The 15,488-nt window shown below is 50.2% G+C and overlaps 1 protein-coding gene across 5 annotated transcripts; it reads right to left on the bottom strand.

Annotated features, from left to right (window-relative positions):
• Positions 1-597: 597 nt before the first annotated feature.
• Positions 598-14,862, bottom strand: APOL6 (apolipoprotein L6). Of its 5 annotated transcripts, none has more exons than XM_070411011.1 (6): positions 14,768-14,862; positions 11,352-11,469; positions 8,904-9,009; positions 3,869-4,685; positions 3,223-3,328; positions 598-1,464 (listed from the first exon to the last, which is right to left on the bottom strand). In XM_070411011.1, the coding sequence occupies exons 2-6, from the start codon at positions 11,413-11,415 to the stop codon at positions 1,451-1,453; spliced, it is 1,107 nt and encodes a 368-aa protein (XP_070267112.1). In that variant the 5' UTR covers positions 11,416-11,469; positions 14,768-14,862; the 3' UTR covers positions 598-1,450. The 5 variants fall into 5 exon arrangements, with proteins under 5 accessions (XP_070267112.1, XP_070267114.1, XP_070267113.1 ...); XM_070411013.1 differs by having other exon boundaries at positions 11,352-11,453; positions 14,768-14,859; XM_070411012.1 differs by lacking the exon at positions 14,768-14,862 and adding an exon at positions 13,163-13,242.
• Positions 14,863-15,488: the final 626 nt, after the last annotated feature.

Genomic DNA, 15,488 nt, shown 5'->3' with positions numbered 1-15,488 from the left:
TTTTAGCTCCCAGCAAGGCACAGGCAAAGGCTGGTGACCAATCAGAGTAGGCCTCTGGGCTTTGGGCCCGCCTCTTTCCAGGTGGGAGGGGGCGTACCTGAGGGTGCTGGGGCCCTCTGCCTGCAGGTGGAGGAAGTGTGAGAAATGCAGGCCGAGGCTTGATGACATCATCGTCATCTTCTGGCTCCTGACACACCGGAAGCCCACGTGTACCCCTAAGCTTTTTAAGTTCAGGCCAGTTTGAGTGGGTTTTGACAACGTGATGACTAATACCTGTCTAATTAAAAGATTGTACTTACCGTCAAGAGAATATTTTACAACCTGAAAAAACAATGTTTAGAAGAGCCAGGTGGAACATTGAATCGCAGAACATATTGCTAAGTGAAAACAGCACAAGGAAAAGCAGTAGATCCGCAGGCGAAGGAGAGCATTGAGAATGAGAGAGAAAACGCAGGTGATTACAGGAAAAAAAATCCATGTTCTAACAGCCTGAGGGAGGGTCCCCAGCAGGCAGCCTAATGACAGCCACAGAAAGCCAGGAAGCATGTCAGCACCACCTCCTTGTTAATATAAAAAAAACTCACATTGAAACCTGTAAAGAGTTTTTGTGAGTTTATTTGAGCCAAACTGTTGACATATGGCAGGAAACAGAACCTCGACAAATTGAGATAGTGCTCCGGAGAATGGCAGGGTTACATTTGTATTTATACATTGCAATCAAAGGAGGGATGTAGGTGGGTTACATGAAATTCATTGGTGATAGATTAAGGAGGAGGGATAAAGTGAAGCAGGGGAAACCCCTGGGATTGGATAAAAAGTAAAATGATGGACACACACTTAGGTGGGTGCAGGATCAATTAACATGATAATGAAGGAATTTGTGGTATCTGTCCTGGTGCCCAGCATATTTGGTTGTGGCCCAGGGGCTCCAGAAAAAGGGAAGTTACAAGTTACCCAGACATTTCAAGGGTATGTTATCATAGATGCAAAAAGACAGATGGGCTCGGTTAGGTAAAGGTTGACCTTGTTAGTGAAGATACCGGCCTAGGACATAACTGCCCACCATCACTGCTTTTAAAGTGTAATTTCAGACCATCCTTTGTGGCTACTTTAGGTCTCTGAGTTTGCAAGACCGCCATGCAGGCCTCCCCTGAGCTTGTCAGGTCAGCATGTGGCCCCTTTCATCCACACCCTATATTTTTACGTTCTGCAATTTAAAAAAATGTATTTAATGTCAATGCAGTACTTTTAAGAGAGCAGCTAACACATCAACCCAAACAAGCATATGTTTAAGGTAGGTGAGTGGGGAAGGCAGGAAGGTGCCCACAGTTCCTATGTCCGAAGGAGGCCCAGAACTGGGGTCTTGGGGAGACAGGGCCTCTTGCTTTCCTGATGGAATCTGGTTGAGCAGGTTCCAGTGAATCCTTCTGTGGGCAAACAAAGGAGGATTCTATCCGGCAATTGCTGCCCAGGGCGTGGAGAAAGAGAGAAGAGAAAAAACGGAAGGTGAGTTGATGAAGAAGGAACCGCACTGCAAACCCTTGTGAAGGATCATATAAATGGAGCCCCTCGAAATGGAGCTGGAGCTGCCACCCGAGGACCTGCCTGCGTGCAGTGTGCCTCTGCTCTTTGGAAGGTTCGAGTGCCCTCGGCACTGGGCCTGAGCAACCTTGTACCGAAAACACTGCTTACAGCGATGACCAGACAGCAGTTACTGTGACTGCTGCATGGACGACCACTGGACTGACAATTAAATAACATTATTTAGAATTCACTTCCCTACGAATTCCAGGGAATAATGGTGGTGATGTCATCTGCACCGATAGAAATGCCTTTGAAACATGGGGTTCGGGGTATAGACTTCTTCTCGTGGGTCCTTGTCCGACAAAGTTTGAAGAATAAACTCATGGAAAAAAGGCTTCTTTAATAAAAATTAAAAATGTGGATGTTTATTGGAAGCACATACAAACTCCATCTGGGCAGCTGGGTCCCCAGAGGGGTCCCCCTAGGAATGGGCCATCAAATGGGAAAAACCTGCTCTCTCTAATGGGAAAAAATTCTACATCTAAAAATCTAAAATCTGTAATCTGTCTTGTGTCCCTTGGTCTCCAGTCTATTAGTATATGTGCTGTAGTTCTTTGTTTGACCCTGACCCTTTCTAATTGGCCCCTTCCCCATGTTCTCACCCTGTGCTCTCCTAATTGGTCACTCTTTTGTTTCAAAGGCCAAAACACACATGGTGCCCCGGTCCTTCTCTCCCCCGTATCTTGCAACATTCCTCTATCTCCTGTGGAAGCATGGTTCCCTCTTTCCGCATCTGTCGACATTTCTCTGTTCTCTGTGAAAGTAGGTTTCCTTCTTCCCGGTCCTCTGTGACTTTCCTTTATCCTCTGTGAACGTATGCCTTCCTTTCCCCTTATCGTTGGCATTTCCCTGTCCTTCACATCCCCCTCTTATCTGTTCTGGTTGGAGTTGCTTTGGATCTTCTTTATGGCTCTCTCTCTGGCCAAGGGAGGGGTTATTGCCCCGTATGGCTGTGCCAGCTGCTCAGGGCAGGGCTGAGTTTGATCCACCTTATAATTGCCTTCATTGCTCAGGCCAGAGACACCGCTGTCCTTCACATAGGCACCCTCCCCCATGGACCCTCTTTATTCCCTAAGCCTGCCTGTTTGGTCCCTAGAATTCCTTTCGCCTTCCTCCGATTGATGTCATTGTCCCCCTTCCCTGTCTCATCCATACCCCTGGCCTTTGTCTCCTAATCAGAACATTATTTGGGTTTCTGCCTGGATACCTGATTCCTGAAGAGCTATCCTTACTGGTCACAAATAAATAATAGTTTCCCTCTCCCTTCGAAAGGCCTTTTTATTTTCTGGTGACACCTTCCCTACCGGGGACCCTACTGTCTTACCATCAGCGCTTCACAGAGAGCCCAGCGGGAAACAGGAATGCGGACCGACTGGGAGAGAGTGAGTGGGGACCCAGGGAGTCACTGAGTTAGCACCCCACCCCACCCCCTTCCCTGAAGGAACGGGGACAGTGAAGACACAGGGTGGCAATGGAGGGGAGAGGACAGCTCCACCTTCACAGCACTCGCCAGCTGACAGTGCCCGGGACCCAGGGAGCACAGGGAGGAATTCCGCCAGCAAGTCCCAGGCATAGTCTCTGCCACCCCAGCCCGCCCCACCCTGCCTCAGAGCCACTGTTAGCCTGCCTCTGCCTCACCTGCCGCCCGGGGTCCTGCTTCCCCTTGCTGGGCTGGGGGCTGAGTTAGAGTCGCTGTGGCTTCCTCAGAAGATGAGCTCCTAAGGCTTTTTTCCTGCAAGAGTTTCTGTAAAGAAACAAAACCACCCATCTCAGGAGCGCTCCCAGCTTCATCCTGACCCGCTCCACCGGGGAGAGATGGGCAGTTACCGAAGCTCCCTGTCCCAGCCAGCCAGGGCCACCGTGACAGAAAACCACACGTCATTTCTCATAGCTCCGGAGGCTGCGAGGCCCAGATCAAGGTGCCGGCCCCACGCCAGGACCTCATTCAACCCCAACCCCTCCCCAAAGCGGCGTCTCCAAATAGTCTCACTGGAGCTTCCACAAGTGGATACTAGGGGGGCACATTTCCATCCCCAACAGCCGCTGGGGCTCAGTGTCCTCTTCTGTGCAACTGGGAAGCCCCTCTTCCCAGGCCAGGGACCTGGAGGGACATCAAGGGAGAAACAGAGGCACGGCCAGGCCTGGCCAGCTGGGCACCATCATCTCCGGAGCCCTTGTCTGCAGGGGCAGCCATGCAAACTGCACACACACTGGCTTCCTTCCACCCTCCTCTAACCCTGGGTGCCCATGAGCCCCAGTCCCTCTCCCCTCCCTCCAGCCTCACCTGCAGCTCCTCATAGAGCTGGGTGCGTTCTGTCAGCTCTCTCTCTAGCTCCTCAGCCTTGGCCCTCAGCAAGTCCGCCAACTTGGTCTTGGTTCCCTGCTTCAGCTGCTGCCAGTCCTTCAGGAGGCTGCTCATGTCCATGCTGAGGAAGAGGCCATTCAATACGCTGCTCCGCAAGAAAGCGCTGCTCCCCATCGCTAGCGGTGTGCCTCTAAAGGCCCTCTGCACCCTCCTGGTCGTCCGGGCTGAGGCTTCGCCAGTGACCAGGAGACGCTTGGCGGCAGTGGCCAGGCGCGGTTGGGCTCTGGTGACCTGCAAGGCCTTGATGTTCTTCTTGATGCCCTTGAGGGTTTTCCCACAGTTATAGACAGTCATTCCGGCCACCACGGCATAGGCCACAGCCTCCTTGACCTTTGGGTCAGGGGCAGACAATTCCCTGCTGACCTGAGCTTGGGCCTGTTTATTGTGACGGTATTCCAAAATGCTGGTCAACACACTGGTGGCCCCAGCGACTGCCCCCAAACCTTGACCAGCAGCTGTAAGTATCAGGCTTCCTCCGGCTGTGACCGGAGCGAGAGCCAACCCCAGGAGGCTCATGGTTCCGGAGGCCACAGCGACCGAGTTGGTCACCAGACTGGTCTGGGTGAAGTTTTTGTGGGTTTTGTCGATGTCGTCTGCGAGGGCACGGTACTTTCTGATGGCCATTTCTAGTTCCGCTTTCATTATGGGGAACTCTTTCAAAAATATTCCTTCTTCAGGGGACAGATCTCCCTCTTGTTGCTCCACATCTTCACCTGGAGGAATGTCATCGCCGTCCCTGCGGATGAGGGAAATAAAGATTCGGTTTCGCCCTAGCCAGTTTCGCTCAGTGGATAGAGCCTCGAACTGCAGACCAAAGGGTCCGGATTCGATTCTGGGCAAGGACATATACCTCGGTTCCAGGCTCCTCCCTGGCTTGGGCCCTGGTTGGGGCATGTGCAGGAGACAACTAATCGATGTGTTTCTCTCACATCAATATTTCTCTCTGTCTCTCCCTCTCTCTTCCCCTCTCTCTAAAAAAATCAATGGAAATATATCCCTGGTGAGGATAAAATAAATAACTAAATAAAGATTTGATTTCAATGTCCCCGATGGAAAGGCCAGATTCTTAGGCCCAGATGGTTTCCGGATGCCCCTGCTGCTCCCAATTCTGAACACTCCCTGCATCTCCCTAACACCCCAGTGACCTCCGACCTGACCCTGACCGTGGGAAGGCCCCAAGCGCTGCTGGGAGCTGCTGGTTCCATGAAGAGAAGAAACACGTGAGAGGGGTGTCCGGAGGGACACAGGGGAGAAGCGCAGGCCAGAGGGCAGGAGAAGGGAGAGCGGTCCTGATGGATATTTTCAACCTTGGTCAGAGAGACTGTGGAACTGTCGCCGGCCAGAGGCAGTGGGCAAATGCTAGGGTCCTGGTCAAGGTCAGGACTAATGGAGCGGGGGGTCATGGAAGGTAGGAGAAAGGAGCCCAGGTGTTGGGCGGGAGGTTGAGAGGTCTGTAGAGGCAGAGGCCAGTCAGGGAGGAGGCACCATGTTGTATGAGGTGCCCTCGGCTTTGATGACCTTGAGTTTGGCGGCTGAGGTGTGACTTTGCCTCTGTTAGGAGTAGCCGAGCAAGAGGCCAAGATAAGCGACCAGCAACATTTTAAACCTTCTCCTTGGCCCTTGGCCAGCTTTCCTTGCCCCTCAGGCAGGTGGGATTGGTCCTCCAGGGAAGAGACCAGGGACCCAGGGGCCATGAATTCTAAAGTCTTGTCATTTTTTAAAAAAATATATTTTATTGATTTTTTTACAGAGAGGAAGGGAGAAGGACAGAGAGTTAGAAACATTGATCAGCTGCCCCCTGCACACCCCCTACTGGGGATGTGCCAGCAACCAAGGTACATGCCCTTGACTGGAACCGAACCTGAGACCCTTGAGTCCACAGGCTGACGCTCTATCCACTGAGCCAAGCCGGCTAGGGCTAAAGTCTTGTCTTTAAGGTGCTGGACAGCTAAGGCAAGCTTGGCTTCTTATGTTTATTAATTAAACCAAATGCCTCAAATATGGACATTCGGAGGGAACCAAGATGGCGGCATAGAAAAACACCGGAAATTGCTGCCTCCGACAACTTCAAAAATACAACTAAAAGACAGAACGGTCATCATCCAGAACCACAGGAAGGCTGGCTGAGCGGAAATTCTACAACTAGAAGGAAAGAGAAGAGCACGCAGACTCAGAGGAGCTACGAAAGTGAAGTGCAGAGGTATGGAGGCTCTGGCGCGCGCTGTAAGGGGCGGGCACCTGAGGACGCGGCTGTCTTTTTGAATCGGGAGGGAGTCACAAGCTCCCGACTGCTCTGAACTCCAGTTCCGGGAAATCTCTGGGGTCCCAGGGCTCATACGGGGAGAAACTGGATGGTCTGGCAGCAGGCAGAACTCGGAACTTGAGGGCAGCTTTCCCTCAGAGGTGCTGGCAGCAATTACCGGGACACTGAGAGGCGCAGCCCCTTAGGGCAGGGCTGAGAATCAGCCATAGCTGCTTGCTCCGCCCTGCTGATTCCCTGAGACCCCGGCCCACCCAGGCTGCTGCAAAGCCTTTTGCATATGAATGCCCGGGTCCTTTGCAAACTGACAATTACCTAACAAATTGCAGCTGGGCTAGACAGACCCAGAACTTCCAAGAGAAGGCCCAAGGCCCCACAGCAGCTTGCATTGCTTCTCAGCTGGGCCTCATCTGGGCACCCCCAAACCCCCCCAAAAAGGGAAGGGGAATCTGCATATCTCTTCGTAGCTCCTGCTGAGTAACCTCAGGAAGAGGCTTAATTAGCACCTCCTTAGATCCAAGAGCCAGTGTACCCAGTGGTCAGAGTGGGACCACCCAGATTATAACTCCTCAGATTCATAAGGAACACACTCAGGGGGCAGACTCAGTGAGCACCAAAGCCCCACTGAAGCAAGTCTTGCCCCAGAAGGGTGTCTTCAGCACAGAAGTTCTCCCACTGCAGACACAGCTGTTTCTCACTGCCAATTGGCCTGGAGGTCAATTCCTCCCAGTGACACCTAAAACAACCAAGGCATAACTACAACAAGACTGTGCACAAAGCCCACAAGGGGGTGCACCAAGAGTGTCCACCTCAGGTAACTGGGGAGGCTGAGCCACTGAGCCCTGTAGGACACCTAGCACACAAAACCACTCTACCAACACAGGGAAGCAGACAAAATGCGAAGACAAAGAAACAGGTCACAAATGACAGAAATGGAGGACAGCAAACTACTGGATATAGAGTTCAAAACCACGGTTCTAAGATTTTTCAAGAATTTTATGGAAACCGCCGATAAATGTAGTGAGATCCTCAAGAAATCTAATGAGACCCTCGATGTTGTGATAAAGGACCAACTAGAAATTAAGCATATACTGACTGAAATAAAGAATATTATACAGACTCCCAACAGCAGACCAGAGGATCGCAAGAATTAAGTCAAAGATTTGAAATACGAAGAAGCAAAAAACAACCAACCAGAAAAGCAAAATGAAAAAAGAATCCAAAAATACGAAGATAGTGTAAGGAGCCTCTGGGACAACTTCAAGCATACCAACATCAGAATTATAGGGGTACCAGAAGAAGAGAGAGGGCAAGATATTGAAAACCTATTTGAAGAAATAATGACAGAAAACTTCCCCCACCTGGTGAAAGAAATAGACTTCCAAGTCCAGGAAGCGCAGAGAACCCCAAACAAAAGGAATCCAAAGAGGACCACGCCAAGACACATCATAATTAAAATGCCAAGAGCAAAAGATAAAGAGAGAATCTTAAAAGCAGCAAGAGAAATAAACTCAGTTACCTATAAGGGAGTACCCATACGACTGTCAGCTGATTTCTCAACAGAAACCATGCAGGCCAGAAGAGAGTGGCAAGAAATATTCAAAGTGCTGAATAGCAAGAACCTACAACCAAGATTACTTTATCCAGCAAAGCTATCATTCAGAATTGAAGGTCAGATAAAGAGCTTCACAGATAAGGAAAAGCTAAAGGAGTTCATCACCACCAAGCCAGCATTATATGAAATGCTGAAAGGTATTCTTTAAGAAGAGGAAGAAGAAAAAGGAACTCTTACCATTTGCCACACCATGGATGGAACTAGAGAGCATTATGCTAAGTGAAATAAGCCAGTCAGAGAAGGATAAATACCACATGATCTCACTCATTTGTGGAATATAATGAACATCATAAACTGATGAACAAGGACTGATCCAGAGATGGAGAGGCATTGATTGGACTGTCGGGCCTTGGAGGGAAGTTAGGGGAGGGTGGGGATAAGGGGGAAAGATCAACCAAAGGACTTACATGCAAGCATGTAGGTCTAGTCAATGGACACGGACAGTGGGGGGGGGGGGGGGAGGGGGAGGGGGTAACGTGGGTATAAGGACACATGTGTAATATCTTAATCAATAAAAAAATATATATTAAAAAAAAAGCAAAAAAACAAAAAATAAAAATAATGGACATTCGGCCACAGCAAGACCCACTGACATAGTGTCAAATGGCAGCCTGGTTCTACCAGGCACGACGGCGATTCACCAAATCACTCAGCAATCATCTCGATTGTCCATGTTGAGCTGGAGTCTGGGGATGCTACGCCTGCGGCTAACGGATAACTGGGCTTGAGTTCATGAACACAGACACACTACAGGGCTTTCCTGGGGTCACGTGAGCCAAAAAGACGGAGTTGCTGCTTCATGGGCCTCCCAAAGGTGAGCCCCCACCCTGCCCCGACCCTCGAGGGACAATGTACACCTGAGGGTCCCAGTGCATGGACCTAATTAGATCTCGACCTGCTCTCCAAAATGTTTAGTTCACCACGTGGAATGTTCTTCCCGAGGAGAACTGCCTTCCTGAGTGGGAAGACAGGCCGGCGTGGTGGCCAACGCCTTTGGGGCACACGGGTTGCACATGTGGGGGTGCCTGAGCATTTCAGCAGGGGCAGCCCTTTCCCTGAGATAAAACTCGCCGGGTTACCTTTGCAAACTGACACCAGCTTCGAGTTTTTGCCACTGTGGCTCCAAATCTGAGCTCCTCTTGTCCACGGGAGAAATGGGGGTCCTCCCAGGGGTCAAACGACTTTCTGGTTGGAAACATGGAAAACAACGTGACTGCAGGGGCCATGAAACCTTACGAGATTTGAGTGTGGAGGAGTTTGAGATACTTGGAAGCCAAATAATGGTGAAAGACTTGTACTGTGCTATTTGCCAACGATTGTTCTCACATTTTATACTGAGGTATAGTTTGCATATAAGTACACAAATTGGAGCCCTCAGCTCAATAAATGTGTATACACAACACACGCACACACACATTCACACACGTCATCAGCACCCAGACCAAGATAGAGAACAGGTTTCCTGTGACTACCCCCAGGCAGCACTCACCCTGCCCCAGAGGGAACCCCTATTCTGACTTCTATAACCACTGATTAGTTTGCCTATTTTTGAACTTCATATAAATGTTTCAGGTATCAGTCGTTCTAAAAAATGATTGGTATGCAGTATCTATATATAGAAAAGGCTAAGCGACTGACCAACTGGCTGCTATTATGACACATACTGACCACCAGGGGGCAGACACTCAATGCAGGAGCTGCAGAGCTGCAGTGACTTGGCAGCGTGGTTCTTGGGTGACGCACCCCAGAACCAGAGAAGAGGGAGCCTGATTCCTCAGGGGGCCACACAATTCTACCTCCGGCAGTGGGTTATGTTGTTGCTGGGGCACTGTCACCCAGAATCTGGTTTACTGCCGAGCTGCGGTGTCTGCAGATACCCTTTGAGCTGTGGCGCGGTGCTGTCCATGTGCTGCCCAGGTGCAGCCGGCGGGGAGGGACCAACGGAGGCTGGCTCCAGGGCGTGTCCAGCCCCGTCCCACCCAGACCCGCCCCACCGGCCACCTTCTAATCAATTTCCTTTCAATGTGCACAAATCCGTGCACTGGGCCACTAGTTTCATTATATAAATACACGACAATTTGCTTATCTATTCTTCTGTCAACTGATATGTTTAGGTTGTTTATCTATTCTTTTATCAGTTGATATGTTTAGGTTGTTTCCAGCCATTGGCTATTAAGAACAAATTGATTTAATGATTAAAAGATCATCTACACAGGACATGGCAACTATTTATAAGGCCCCTTAGTACCAGTTATATTCCCACGGACATAATAATATTATGAGAGCTGCAAAGGCCCTGTCTGAGCACACAGGTGGGGTCTGAAACCCCTCCCAGAATCTACTCACTAGGTGGTGAGACCTGGGGGCCAGGGATTGGGGGAGGTGCGTGTCTGTCAGGAGAGAGGGGCACTTTGATTGATCGATTGATTGATTGCACAAAGTGGTCATCCATTTGTAGAGCTATGTGTTCCCAGAGCTGTATCCACTTGTGGGTAGGCTTTTTCTAATAAGCACTAAGGCACCACGTGGTCTAGCAGTGGCCCTGATTTAAGGTAGGTGTGAAAACAAGCGCTTGGGCTGGAAAATAGACTAGTTTTGTGAGAGAGGAAACAGGCTAACCTCTTAGGAAGTTATTGCAATGGTCAGAGCAAGAGGCAGCAGCTGCTTGAACCAGGTTGGTAGAAATGATCAAAATGATGGATTTGAAGGGATCCACAGGATTGTCAGTGAATGTGGGATGGGTGAGACCAGGGTCAAGGGTGACCTCAGGGTGAGTCAGGTTTGGGGCCTGAAGGACTGTTACAGGGAAGATCCCATCTACTGAGATGGGTAGAAGGTGTTCTGGGCGGGGCATTGAGTTCCGTTTGGGTTAGATTGAGTTTGAGATACCTGATTAGACATCCAAGTGATGCTGAGAAGGCAGCGGATAGATGAGTCTTGCTCTGGTTGGGAGAGCAAGTGTGTGAGCCAACAGTGTAGAAAGTAGTTACAGCCACAAAATTGCATGTGAGCCCCACCGGAGTGGCTCGGTGGTTGAGCATTGACCTATGAACCAGGAGGTTGTGGTTCGATTCCCGGTCAAGGCACATGCCTGGGTTGCAGGCTTGAGCCCCGAAGGGAACGTGCAGGAGGCAGCTGATTGATGATTCTCTCGTCATTGATGTTTCTCTCTCTCTCTCTCTCTCTCTCTCTCTCTGTCTCCCTTCATCTCTGAAATCAATAAAAATATATATCTTTTAAAAATTGCATGTGAACTCTGGGGAGAGAGTTGTAGAAGCCAAGAATGGCCCAAGGTTGAGCCCTGGAGGACGCCACCAGTTCAGCCAGGCGGAGAGGAGACGGCAGCTGGCGAAGGACAGGACTAAGGACGAGTGTTGGAACCGAGTGACTGTGTGTGTGTGACTGCGGGTTTTTGTGTGTCCTTGTGTTCTCACGGGTGCTGGGCCTGCTCTCCGTCCTTCTCCTACAAAGACGTCACTGGACTCTGCTTTTCCCTCCAATGCAAGCGGCTGGGACGGGGAGCTTACCTTGGCGGATTGAAGATGTCTCTGTCCTTGCCACCTTCGAAGTGGTCTCCTGGCTCTTTTCCATCCTCACAGTGGCGGGGCGTCTGGCAGATGTGTCTTACGCTGCGGGAGGAAAACGCTGACCGTGGCATTAGTATGGAGTCAGTGTGGCCAAGGGGGTCACAGCCCGCCTCCATCTCTCACCAGTTCTGTGGTTTCAAGGAAGCTCACTCACTGCTCTCCGTTTCCCTTTCCTCCCCTGTGAAGCGCGAGTACACTGCCTATCTCCATAAATGTTTCGGGACAGAGGTTTCTGGATTTTTCATAATTACAAGCAGGATAAAAATCCTCTATTAAAAGGAAAAGACTGCGTGATTGGGTCAGAAGGCGAAATCCAACTACATGCACTTCTTACAAGCGATGCATCGGAAACAGAGGCCCAGAAAGTTAAACCTGCAGGATGAGCCAAGGTGCAGCAGGCCAGGGAGGTGGCTGTGTCCAGGAAAGGGTAGCACCAGGGGTCCTCACGATGGAACTTCTGCAAATTAACTGTGACCGCAACCACACAAACCTACACGTGTGAAAAGTTGCATAGGATGACATGTCCTCACACACACACATGAGCGGAGGAGGCTGGTGAGAGCTGAGTAAGTGGTTTGTATCCACATCCCCTTCTTAGTTGTGATATTAGAGTTCGTGAGCCATTGTTGGCGGGGAAATTGGGTAAAGGGAGGTATGTAGGATCTCTTTGTGTGGGAATCTATACTTTTCTCAAAAAAAATTATTTTTAAATATATATATTTTTTATTTCAAGAAAGGAAGGAAGAGGGAGAAAAAGATAGAAACATCCTGCACACCCCCGCCCCCCTATCTGTGCATCCCCAACCCCTTGTTGTTGGCACTCGCTCCTGGGGCTGGTGGAGAAGTGGCATCTTCCAGATACGCCCCCTCTCTCATGACCTCCTCCTTCCCCCTCTCCTCCTCCTCTTCCACTTCTAAAAAATCTTAGAAAATAAATCCTCCTTTACCTATTTTGACGTCACAAAAGCCCTTATAACCCGTTTTCCTCTAATTACTTCAATGAATGCAGATTTACAATAGACATTCCAGAAACAAAGAATACGATTCATCTGTACTCTCACTACATGGAAATAAACACTGCCAGCCCTTGATTTTACCAGCAAAACCAATTTAGACTCCTGCTGCTCCTACAGTTTTGCATGAATTGTTGTCACTTAACATTATATTCTAGTGGCTCCTCATATTACTAGAGCCTTTCAAACAGCTTAGAGGCCCTGTAACATCTCACCCTGTGGAGGTATCCTTTCGTATTTAATTGCTCCCCTGCTGTGGAATCCCTGGGTTGTTTTCAGTTCCAGTTTTTCTTTTATGAATAACTTTTGATCCTTATAGAAATGTTGGTCACATGTTTGGTTATTTCTATGGGATAGTCTTTGAGATTTAATGCATCAAAGATTTTTTCAAAAAAGAGAAAAAAGGTTTTCTCCTCTCTGGTTTATAAAGCTGGGTTGGGAGGATTTGGCTCCAGGGTGCCCATGGCCCATAACAGTGATGGCGAACCTTTTGAGCTCGGCGTGTCAGCATTTTGAAAAGCCCTAACTTAACTCTGGTGCCGTGTCACATATAGAATCTTTTTGATATTTGCAACCATAGTAAAACAAAGATTTATATTTTTGATATGTATTTTAAATATTTAAATGCCATTTAACAAAGAAAAATCAACCAAAATAATGAGTTCGCGTGTCACCTCTGACACGCGTGTCATAGGTTCGCCATCACTGGCCTATAATATAAGCCAGACATGTACCTACCTACTTTAGGCACCTTTAATCCTCTCTGACGTTGTGAAATAGATGGTAATGTTATTCCCATTTTACAGATGAGGAAACTGAGGCACAAGGAGACCGATGTCACGCAGTTGGTAAGTGGGAGAGCCCAGCGTGATTCCAGTTGATCTCAATCAGGGGTGAGTTTTCTCCCCAGGGGACATTGGTAATGTCTGTAGACATTGGTGGGGGGTGGGGGTGCTACTGGCATCTGATCCTGCAATGCTCAGGGTAGCCCCAAAGAGAATGACCCCGTCCGGGACGTCAGTGGTGCTGAGGCTGAGAAACTGCCCTGGAGCCCTTCTCCACCAGCACCTGTGACCCCCAGTTCTCATGTCAGTCCTCCCGGGCGGGCGAAGGGCAGAGGGGACAGCAGGGAGCTCTTTGGTCTGAACAGGTCCGCTCCCTACTGACCTCCCCGGACCTGAGAGGAGACAATGGGGTTGATGGCTGGATAAGCCATGTTTCTTTTCCTTTTTAAAATATATTTTTATTGATTTCAGAGAGGAAGGGAGAGGGAGAGAGAGATAGAAGCACCAATAATGAGAGCGAATCATTGATCTGGCTGCCTCCATCCACACTGGGGATCCAGCCCACAGCCTGGCATGTGCCCTGGCCGGGAATCGAACTGGTGCATAGGTTGATGCTCAACCATTGAGCCACGCCAGCCGGCCGAGGGCTCAAATTTCTGACGGTCTCTGTGTGCCTGCTTAGGGAGCCTTTAGTCCTCCCTGCACACCAACTCCCCGGCATCCACTCTGAGCAAAGGTGATGACTCTGAAAACACAGGTGGGGCCAGGCCCCTCCTTCCCACAACTATCCCAAAGGAACCTACAATCCAGGAGACTCTGGGGTTGGCTTTGCACTTTCCACAACTCACCCAGGATCTTTTCTCCTGCAAAGAGGGCACCCCTAAACCGCGCCTGCAGGGAGCTCCCAGGGAAACGTCTGTGTCTAGAGGTCTCCCACACTCTGGGAGCCTGGACCTGTCCCTTTAGGACCCTGGGGTCCCCTTGATCATGGTGGGGGGGGGGGAGTCTCCCCTTGGTTGGTCATATCACCCCTGAATCAGGTTTTCCTTTAAACCAGCGGTCGCCAACCTTCAGGACCCCATGGACCACCGGTGGTGACCACTGCTGTAAACTTCACATGGCCCGTGAGGGAGAGATTCCTGTCCCGATTTATCAAAGAATTCGAACTGCAGTCCTGGCCGGGTGGCTCAGTTAGAGGGTTGTCCATATGCCCAGGTTGCGGGTTCGATCCCCAGTCAGGCACACACAAGAATCAACCAAAGAATGCACAAATAAATGGAACAACAAATCGATGTTTCTCTCTCTCTCTCTGTCTCTTCTGTCTCTCTCTCTCTATCACTATCACTATCTCTATCTCTATATCTCTCCACCTTCCTCTCTCTCTCAAATTCAATTTAAAAAAAAAGAAAAAGAATTTCAACTTCAGACCCTTCCCAGGCTCACAAAGGTCATAACTGGCAGGACAGAACTTGAACCCTAGCAGCACTGACCACAGCTCCTGGCCTGTAGCCGACCCCTCAGGCCCCAAGCAGCCCTCCCCCCTCTGCCTGTGCCTCACCTGCTCTCACTGCAGCCTGTCCTCTGTCCTCGCCTCTCTGAGGCCTCAGGTCCACAGGGCGCTGTGAGCGTCCGTCAGTCCAGGATGAGAGGACAATGAAGGAAGTGCCCAGTGTGCAGCTGGTTTTGCTAACCAGGCACAGGCGCAAGTGCCGCCCCCACCCCCGCCCCGGGCCTGCTGAGCTCTGTCCTGAGCAGGGATTGTGAAACTGCTCAGGGTGAAAAGTTCCTGGCGCAGAGAAGCTAAAGGTCCTCAGCACCTTCTCTGGGAAACCAGGGGCTTTCCCATACCTGGCTTTTGCTTTCGCTTTCTTCTTGCTTCTTTCTCTAGTAGATGTGTGGGGTGGGGGCTGTGCAACCAGAGGCAGAGGGCTGTGAGGGTGCAAGGACTCTGAAGTGAGCCCGTTCCTCAACCGCCTTGGCCTCGGTTCCCCATCTGTGAAATGGGTCTGAAAACAGCTCCTGTGGCACAGAGCCACGGTGAGGAGCCACGAGCAGGCCACACAGAGCCCGCTTGGAATGAGCACCCACAGGGGCAGCTGTAAGGCTTGTTGTCACATCTCCATCCCACAATGGGAGGGGAGGACAGGAGAGCTCCCACACCTTACCTGAAGTGTGAAGTGCAAAATGCTCAGAAAATAACTGCTTTCCTGGCTCGTGGGGTGGTGAAATTTGACCTGAATTGGTGCGTTTATAGTTTTCTCGCACCCCACTTAGTTCGA

Source organism: Myotis yumanensis, unplaced genomic scaffold (assembly GCF_028538775.1).
Source record: "Myotis yumanensis isolate MYYU_CA2020_CCGP unplaced genomic scaffold, mMyoYum1.0.hap1 SCAF_3, whole genome shotgun sequence".
NCBI lineage: Eukaryota > Metazoa > Chordata > Mammalia > Chiroptera > Vespertilionidae > Myotis > Myotis yumanensis.
Note: the sequence above shows the minus strand (reverse complement) of the source record. Positions and strands in the feature narration are given on the sequence as shown.

Coding starts and splice junctions, on each gene's coding strand:
- APOL6 (XM_070411009.1), bottom strand. CDS start 13,223: ATGGGAATAACATTACCATCTATTTCACAACGTCAGAGAGGATTAAAG. Junction 11,470..13,162: donor ATTAAAGGTGCCTAAAGTAG/GTAGGTACATGT, acceptor TGCCACGGTCAG/CGTTTTCCTCCCGCAGCGTA. Junction 3,329..3,868: donor AGCTCTATGAGGAGCTGCAG/GTGAGGCTGGAG, acceptor GTTTCTTTACAG/AAACTCTTGCAGGAAAAAAG.